Genomic DNA, 9,317 nt, shown 5'->3' with positions numbered 1-9,317 from the left:
GAAAGCGGGCTTAGTAACATGATTGAATGTCTGCAATGCGATGTTATTCACAAGATACTATTCGCCGGTAGGCGGTAGCTCGGATAGAACAGCGGAACCCCGCGTGACTGGGGTATTTTCCATAACGCGAGTGACTGGGGGGGGGGGGGGCTCTCCAGAGCCCCCCCCTCCTATCTCCGAAAACTGGGCCGATCGTCAAAATTCAAACGGCGTCTGATAGCCCTGGAAAAACTGTCGAAGGAAACCTATTTTCATTGACCTCGAGGTCACCGATGACGTCACAGGTCAGGTCAAAGTAAAAATTATACCCTGAGGGTACCGAACTTTTACTTCGAATTTTTAAAGTCAAGGCCTGGTCATCCTAGGTCACGAAAATTGTATATCATGTATCGGTCACGTGACGCATGTTTTATGGTCCATTTTACTCGAAGATTTCGAAAATAGTGTCGTCTGTATCATTTGAGGTCATTGTCAGCTGAATTTACCGGAGGTCAGGTCACTTTCAGGTCAGAAAAGGTCAAATTTTGAAAATGAAATTTTTCAACAAAAAAGGTGCCTATCGGATGCAGTTTCAGCTCAGCAACACGATGGTGCCATTCATTTGCTGTACGACGTCAAAAACGTACTGAAAAATGGATTTGAAAAAAACATAAAATTGTAAAATTTTGACAATAATGCGAATAACTTGGCTATTTTTGAAGATATTGGGCTACAACTTGAAAATGTAGTTTATCAGTGTGTGTTCTATCACATTTATTCCGGTTTTTGCAAAAAATCAAAAACTTTTTGAAAAAAATAAAAATATATCTTTTTAATTGTAAATACATATTTTTCAAAATTTTCAAAATATCGAAAATCCGAGATAGCAGTTTGATAGCTACGTGTATTTGTAGTCCACTCATGCAAAGAAAATGGAGCTAGCTTAAAAACTGAGCTCTTGAGAGCGTTTGCCGTAATTCAGTATTTTGCATGAAAATCGGCCGACATGACGTCACTCTGACGTCATTTCCGGTCAAACTATGGTAGCTAGAAAGTTGAAATTTTAACACAAGGTGTCAAATTGATGCCTTTGAAGGTACCGCAAGTTTCGTGTTGATCCGTCAAACGGTTTAGAAGATATTGCTGAAAAACGGGAGGGGGGCTCTGTAGAGCCCCCCCCCCCCCCCAGTCATCCGCGGGATAACGAATGAATTATGTTGTAAATAATGTAGACGACATCTAGCGGCAGGCATTGAATTAGCTTGGGAGACATCTAGCGGCAGGCATTGAATTAGCATTCATTCGAGTTCGTGTCGTGGGGCGGTGCGGTCGCCGGTCACGACCAAGGTCACGACAGTGTCGAGGCCAGAGTATATTGAGTGGGTCGAGGCCTTGGTGTCGGGCATTTTTTTCGTCGTTGGTTTTCGTCGGTCCCTCGGGACGAGCTGCAAGCAATAACGCACCTACCGTTCGTCGTTATCTGTATTGGACGTCAAACCCAATACACTCTGGAAGCCGAAATTATGTGTGAAGTTGAAGTGCGGTGGTTGTGCGCCGGTGATGGTCGCAGAAAATATAAGCACACGTGGTGAAGCAAGCTGAGCCGGTCGTTTCGTTGACATTGGTGCCGAAACCCGGGACAAGACCGGGATTGATTTACTCAGTGTGCTATTCGAGTGTGCATTTCAATTTGTTTTCAGTTGTCTTGAGATATGGCAGATCTTGAGAAAGCGAAGAAGAGACGAGTAGCTGCCAAGGCCTGGGTAAGCCGAACAAAGAACAAGCTCTCTAAGGTTCTGGATGACTGTGAACAGGATGTTGATGTTACAAGGATACAGACTGTTCGCAGTGAACTTAAGAGCAGATTGGAGGAACTGGACAGCATCCAGTTGGAGTTGGAAGTTCTGTTCGAATCTGAAGATGACATGCTGGAAGATATAATCAAGGCTGGATTGTTCAGAGATGAAGTGACAGAAGCCATTGAAAGAGCTGACAAGATGGTAGCTGCTGCTGTCTCTGATGGCAGACAAGGTAACGTGCCTGAAGCTGTAAGCTCAGCATCTGTGTCAGCTTTGAGCCCTCAGCTCCCGAGACTAGATCTCCCTAGCTTTGATGGGGATGTACTTAAATGGATTCCCTTCTGGGAGAGATTCGGTGCAGCTGTTGGTGAACGAGAGTTGCCAGACGTGGTCAAGTTTGAGTACCTACAGTCATGCTTGCAAGGTGAGGCGGCAAGATGTGTTGCTGGTCTGTCGCTCACATCAGCGAACTATCAAGTAGCATGCGATTTATTGTCAAAGAGGTTTGGGAAGCCTGAAGTGATAATCTTCAATCATGTTCAGCAGCTCCTAGCTATTACTGGTCCTCTGTCTTCAACATCCCAGTCCCTTCGCTCCCTCATTGACAATGTCCTGATCCATGTGCGTAGCCTGTCAGCCCTTGAGGTCACTGGTGATAAGTACGGCATTTTCTTGGTTCCTATGATCCTCAGTAAACTGAACCCTGACCTGAGGATGGAGTGGGCCCGTCTTGGCCCAGGCAAAGAAGCGGACCTCAATGCACTGATGGACTTCCTGGCAGCAGAAGTTGAGAGGAGGGAAAGGTCCGGAGCATTCACCAAGCTGCTGGGGACAACTCAGCCGGCCCGGGACGTCCGAGCAGCTGGCAGGAGCCAGCCTCACAAGGATGTTCGACCGGCTGGGAGGAACCAGCCTCTCAGGGACTGTGTGAGACAGGCGCGGACTCCATCTGGAGCCGCTCTGACTGCATCATCAGGGGTATGTATATTTTGTGGAAAGGCACACAGGTCAGTGGAGTGTCATGAGCTCCTCAAGCTCTCAGTTTCGCAGAGACATGACTTGATTAAGCAGTCTGGGGCATGTTTTCGCTGCTTGTCCGAGTCACACCGGGCGAGGGAGTGCCAGTCAAAGTGTGAGCTGTGTGGCGGTGGCCACCACAAGCTGTGTTGTTTTTCGAAGGGGAAGACTAGTCAGGGGAGGGTAGCAGAGCCCCCTGGTGTGTCAAGCTCTACTAGTCCTAAGGTTTCAGAGACTCGTGTGTCTCTGTCGTGTAACAGTGGTGATGATCAATGTGTTGTGCTCCCCACTGCTCGAGTGTTGGTACATGGAGCGCATGGCTCAGTCCTAGCGACTTTGTTGTTCGACACAGGGTCGGACAGAACTTATGTGTCGGAAGAGTTGGTGAAAAAGGTGGGCGCTACATGGCTCGGCTCTGAGTCTGTCTCGTATGCAGCCTTTGGTGGGGGAAAATCCACTTGTGAGAGGGCTGTGAGGGGGCTCCGTGTGAGTGGAGCCAACTTGTCCAAACCTGTGGAGTGTTTGTTGACTGCTGTGGAAGTACCAGTGATCTGTTCCCCCCTGCAGCGACCCAGAGTCCCTCGGACAGCCCTCGCCTCTTTCGTAGGGGTTGAGTTGGCTGACAGCTATAGTGAGAACCGCGAGATGTCTGTGGATATATTGGTCGGTCTTGACGTGTACTGGAGTCTTGTACAGCAGGGCTTCATTCGATGTTCAGAAGGGTCACTAGTAGCCCAGGAGACCTCACTGGGTTGGATCGTGTCTGGCGTGACCTCCTCTGGACTCTGTGCTGCAGGCAGTACATCGTGCCAGTTGCTGACTCTTGGTGATCTGCACGAGGACGCCGTCCGTAACCTATGGAGTCTGGAAGGCGTCGGCATCCGTTCTGATGAGGAGCCGGCCAGTTCGAAGGTGTTGGAGGATTTCGAGTCCTCAGTCAGCTTCAGCGATGGCAGGTATGAGGTCGCACTGCCTTGGAAGCAGGGTGACCATGCCCCTGAGCTTCAGAGTAACCTTCCGGTCGCGAGGTGCCGCCTCAGGAGTTTGACTCGAAAACTTGATAGAGATCCCGACCTTCGCTCTAAATATGATGCTGTGCTGAGTGAATTGGAGGAGTCGGGGATGATCGAGGAGGTCCCGAGTGAGGAGATTGTGGTCTCTCACCCCACATTCTATCTCCCTCACCATCCGGTGGTGAAGGAGAGCAGTGAAACCACGAAGGTCCGCCCCGTGTTTGATGCTTCCGCGTGTGGTCCGAACGGTGTCAGTCTAAATGACTGCTTGGAGGTGGGTCCCTGTTTGATGCCTAACCTGGTCGATGTCCTACTAAGGTTTCGGCGCTGGCGTTATGCCGTGACAGCGGATATCGTCAAAGCCTTTCTCCAGATTGGACTTCGGAGAGAAGATCGAGACGTGCATCGCTTCATCTGGCTCTGCGGCGGCAGAGAACGGGTGATGAGAGTGACCAGGGTCAGCTTCGGGACGTGCAGCAGTCCCTTTCTTCTGAACGCGACCCTCCGTCATCACCTCGCCAGGTATGACGCGTCACGTGCGGTGACCGAGATGCAGTCTAACTTCTATGTCGATGACTTTCTGTCAGGGGCGGACTCTGAGGAGGAAGCCCGTAGTCTCCTTTCGGAGGCTCAGTCTGTCGTGGCTGATGCTGGCATGTGTCTGGCCAAATGCAGGTCAAACAGCACTCTGCTGTTCGACAATGCTGTGTCTGGTGGGGAAGGCCAGAGCATCAAAGTGCTGGGGCTAAGTTGGATTCCGAAGGAGGACGTGTTCATGTTCGAAGGTGTTTCGATTCCTGACGATGTCGTGCCGACCAAACGTGTAGTATTGAGCTTTATGGCCAGACTTTTCGACCCTCTGGGGTTTCTAACTCCATTCACCATGGTGGCTAAGTGCCTATTCCAAACATTGTGGCAGCAGGGGCTGCAGTGGGATGAGTTGTTGCCCGCTGAAAGTCACTCAGTCTTCACCAGATGGTTAGATGGTCTGGAGACGCTAAAGCAGTTCAAAGTCCCTCGCTCCTACTCAGTCGAGGGCTGGAGTGGCGCAGAGGCGGGGGCGGAGCTACATGCTTTCGGCGACGCCTCCCCGAGTGGGTACGGTGCTACAGTGTACCTCCGTTCCCCGCTGTCAGATGGCTCGCACAGTGTCACACTGGTGATGGCGAAGGGCAGAGTGGCGCCGGTGAAGACAGTGAGTCTGCCGAGATTAGAGCTGTTAGGCAGCCTTCTCGCCGCTCGACTGGTGACTCATGTCCGCCGCGCTCTGTGTCTGCCAGACAGCACAGTTTGTAAGTGCTGGACTGATTCCATGGTCGCCCTTGGGTGGATACGAGGTGATCCCCAAAGATGGAAGCAGTTCGTGCGTAACCGAGTGATCGAGATTCACAGTTTGACCAGCCCTGCTGACTGGGAGTTCGTGCCAGGGGAGGACAATCCGTCAGACCTGACGACTCGAGGCGTATCGGCGGAGCAGCTGCTAGCGTCTGATGTGTGGCTGGTGGGGCCTACCTGGCTGTCGGAGACCGCGGGTCACCCCCCACGACAGATCGAGTCGAAGGTGAGCGAGACTCCGGTCGACGAGGCCGTTCTGGTATCGGCTCCGGGTCCGGCCGAGTCTCCTCGGGAGACCGCGGCGTGTGACAGCGCCGGCGGCGCGGGAGGCGCGCGCTGTGTCGGCGAGGCGCTGCTGCCCTCCGGTGAATCTTCGCCGGACAGAGCTCTCGTTTCATCTGATTTTGTCAGGGGAGAAATGTTGAAAGAGTCTGAGGAAATCAGCAATGTTAGTTTGTTTGTGACTCAACCTGAGCGCGTCTTTCCGGTAGAGCGCTGGGGAAAGTTTTCAAAGGCGGTGCGAGTCGTAGCATGGGTGCGTCGCTTCATTGAAAACTGTCGCTGCCCTCAGCAGAGGTCCAGGCGTCATGAGTTGTCCTCCATCGAGTTGGCTGACGCCAAGCGCGAGCTGCTGCGTCAGGAGCAGCGGAGCGAGTTTCACGAGGAGTGGACCGCTCTGGAGACGGGTAAGAAAGTGTCAAAGGGCTCCAGCATTTTCCGATTGGCCCCCTTCGTGGGTGACGATGGTCTGCTGAGAATGGGCAGTAGGCTACAAATGTCTGACCTACAGTACGAGGAGAAGTACCCAGTGTTGTTACCCAGAGGCCACTTGTCCGAGCTTTTGGTCAGAGAACAACACCTCCTACTGAGTCATGCTGGTGTGAACACGATGGTAGCCACGCTCAGAGGGGCCTATTTTATATTGGGTCTGCGCTGCCTCGCAAAACGTGTGAAACGTGGCTGTGTGTCGTGCCAGCGGCACGACTCGCAGCCGTGTAATGAGGAGGCGGCTCCCTTGCCGGACTGTAGAGTGACCGAGTCGCCGCCATTCACAGTTACTGGGGTGGATTTCGCTGGGCCGATTTTCAGTGTCGATTTCCCGCGCAAAAAGTTTTATGTGTGTTTGTTTACGTGTGCCGTCACACGCGCGGTACACCTTGAAATGACTGAGGCTTTGTCATTGGTAGAGTTTATGATGGCGCTGAGACGATTCTCGGCGAGGCGCGGTGTTCCCAGAGTCGTTTACTCGGACAACGCGCCGACTTTCAAGGGGGCTGACGCACAGCTGCAGCGTTTCTTTGGACACCTGGCTCCGGAGTGGAGATTTATCACACCTCACTCGCCGTGGTGGGGCGGGTGGTGGGAACGCCTCGTGCGATCCGTGAAGTCAGGACTCCGTAAGACACTTGGGACACGGTGTCTCTCACGGACAGAGCTTGAAACAGTCCTTTTCGAGATAGAGTGCTGCATAAACTCTCGCCCTTTAACCTTCGTCGGTGACGGGCTCGAAGCAGCACCACCCCTGACGCCCTCTCACTTCCTGACTGGCAGAGGGACGGGTTTTCCCGCACGGGTGTTGGAAGACCCGGGTTCTGTGAATCCCAGAGAGCTATCAGAGAGAGCTCGTGTGCGTGAGAAGCGGCTCAACAAGTTCTGGTCGGTCTGGTCGTCAGAATATCTCCGCTCACTGCCGCCAGTTGTCGGTAAGTTCCGGACTCGGGGCAGGTTAGCAGTCGGATCGCTTGTCCTGCTTCGGGAAGACAAGGTGCCCAGGATGAGGTGGGTTCACGGAGTAGTGACGAAGCTTCACATGGGGAGGGACGGGCGAGTGAGATCAGTCGAGGTGCGGACCTCGTCAGGGCTGAAAACTCGTCCTATCCAACGCCTGCACGATTTGGAGGTGCAGTGATACTGGCAGCAGGGCGGGACCGATCACTGTCTTCAGCATTTACTAGCGGTGGTGACGTATATGTGTCCATTCTGTGTTTGGTCCGGTGTCGCCTGTGACTGTGGTGGTTCCTTTGTTTATATCGGGCTTGGAGTAAAGTCCGTGAGTGTAGAACCAAATTTGGTTTGCTTGAGATTAGTACTCGTTCGGGTCAAATGTAGCGCCCACAGGCTAAGCAGGTACTCTAGTTGGACTTGCGTATTGTGTTAAGTTGTCTGCCTCGCCTGCGAGAACTCGTGCTGAATGGCACTTAAGACGTGTTTCGTTGAAGGTTAGCGTTTGAGATACATTGTCGCTCTTGGAGGTAGAGTGTCACTAGCGTACAATTTCACGTATTAGCCGCCTGTAGCCGAGTTACTTGGCGTTTAGACCTGAACCATCTGTGTACCTATCATGTTAGTTAGTTCGCGGTCGATATCCATATATTATAGTGTACGTTAACACAACCTTATAGCGGCAGTGACCTTGTGTTTGAAGTTCTGTTGACTTCAAAGGCTGGGAGGATGTTGTAAATAATGTAGACGACATCTAGCGGCAGGCATTGAATTAGCTTGGGAGACATCTAGCGGCAGGCATTGAATTAGCATTCATTCGAGTTCGTGTCGTGGGGCGGTGCGGTCGCCGGTCACGACCAAGGTCACGACAGTGTCGAGGCCAGAGTATATTGAGTGGGTCGAGGCCTTGGTGTCGGGCATTTTTTTCGTCGTTGGTTTTCGTCGGTCCCTCGGGACGAGCTGCAAGCAATAACGCACCTACCGTTCGTCGTTATCTGTATTGGACGTCAAACCCAATACACTCTGGAAGCCGAAATTATGTGTGAAGTTGAAGTGCGGTGGTTGTGCGCCGGTGATGGTCGCAGAAAATATAAGCACACGTGGTGAAGCAAGCTGAGCCGGTCGTTTCGTTGACAAATTATATCTATTGTATGGAACACCCAACCCACTGAACTGAATGCGAACTTTGTCACACTTCTGGATGAGCGTTACGCTCAGCGCAGCCAATGATAAGCAAGGCATGACACATGGACCTCAGCCAGTGTTACTCGTGCGCATATTCCTGGAGACTTTATCAATGGCGTATCAGCGCCGACACAATTGATAAGCCAGCAGGCAGCCCTACAGAGACGTTCTATGAGCACTGAACAGCCTTTACAAGGGTCGACCGGCCTTTTAAGAGAAAGCAACAAAGACCGAAACAAACAAGGCTCCATGTTTCCAGGAAGCGCAGCAGCGGTACGCTCTGTAGTTCACAGACCTCGGACGTCGACGTGACTCCTCAGCAGCTGTGATCCGGATGTAAGCACAGACGGTAAAGGTAGGCAAAAAGGTCAAAGGATATGGTTAAAGGCATGTGTGGGGACTGCTGCCATAGAGATCTTATATACAGCAGAGATCTTATATACATGAATATAAGATCTCTATGACTGCTGCAACCTCAAACTGTGGAGTTTAACTTGTAAAAGTATGTATTTGCTTTTAAATCAGCATACCTCTCAAAAGGCTCAAGTTTGTAAGTAAACACTGGATAAAAAAGAGCTGAAGCTTTTATGAGAAAACCGCCCTGTCATTTGTAACTTCCTGAACTTCAATTCAAGATGGATTGTGTTAGAACGTTAATAAGCCGCCGGACTCCCCCTGCCAACAGCAGTCTGCAGGCACCATATTTACACCGCCTAAACATCAACAGCGTTTCATCAGTGCAGTGCGGCGTGAGGGTAAGATCCGTAATGGCGGCGCCTTCCCAGTAGCGCGGTACGTACCTACCCGGCAGTACTCAGATTGATGAGCGCGTGGCTCGGGCCGCGCGGGATTCGTAATGTCACGCAGCATGCTCCTTCCACGGCTACGGGCGTCTCTGAACGATGCAACAGGCCGCATCGGAAGTTATTGGCACGCGTGTCGCCTCATATCCTACCTGGCAGTGCCGTTTGGAGAAGACCCCCAGCGTCTTTTAGCCGAAACTTTACACCCGAAAAGACACAAAAGTTAATATGATATACAACATCCGTCTTCACGACGCTTATTTATTGGTCGATACCAGGAAGCCAAATAGAGACGGACGTAATAAACTTTTCAGCTCACTGAAATGTGGCAATCGATCTCGAACGGACTGGGAGACGGACGGTATTGCAGATATTAGCACCGTAGCCGTCACAGACCGCTGGGAATTAATACAGCCGAGCGCGGGAATGTGAGATGGCATGCGGACCTGGGAGAGCCATACTTG

At 51.8% G+C, this 9,317-nt stretch overlaps 1 protein-coding gene across 1 annotated transcript; it reads left to right on the top strand.

Moving 5' to 3' along the window:
* The first annotated feature begins 1,202 nt into the window (after positions 1 to 1,202).
* Positions 1,203 to 8,390, top strand: LOC122369203. Its single transcript, XM_043343739.1, has 6 exons — positions 1,203 to 2,910; positions 3,592 to 3,747; positions 4,945 to 5,003; positions 5,358 to 5,508; positions 5,635 to 5,829; positions 8,371 to 8,390. The coding sequence occupies exons 1-6, from the start codon at positions 1,692 to 1,694 to the stop codon at positions 8,388 to 8,390; spliced, it is 1,800 nt and encodes a 599-aa protein (XP_043199674.1). The 5' UTR covers positions 1,203 to 1,691.
* The last annotated feature ends 927 nt before the right edge of the window (positions 8,391 to 9,317 follow it).

Source organism: Amphibalanus amphitrite, unplaced genomic scaffold, assembly GCF_019059575.1.
Source record: "Amphibalanus amphitrite isolate SeventyFive unplaced genomic scaffold, NRLGWU_Aamphi_draft 001015F_arrow, whole genome shotgun sequence".
NCBI lineage: Eukaryota > Metazoa > Arthropoda > Thecostraca > Balanomorpha > Balanidae > Amphibalanus > Amphibalanus amphitrite.
This window is presented reverse-complemented; position numbering and strand designations above follow the sequence as displayed.

What these genes read in the sequence shown, in the direction of transcription:
- LOC122369203 (XM_043343739.1), top strand. Translation starts at nt 1,692, where the DNA reads ATGGCAGATCTTGAGAAAGCGAAGAAGAGACGAGTAGCTGCCAAGGCC. An exon ending in CTCAGTCAGCTTCAGCGATG is followed by an intron (nt 3,748 to 4,944) that starts GCAGGTATGAGG and finishes CCCCGCTGTCAG; the next exon opens with ATGGCTCGCACAGTGTCACA. An exon ending in GTGGACCGCTCTGGAGACGG is followed by an intron (nt 5,830 to 8,370) that starts GTAAGAAAGTGT and finishes GTGACTCCTCAG; the next exon opens with CAGCTGTGATCCGGATGTAA.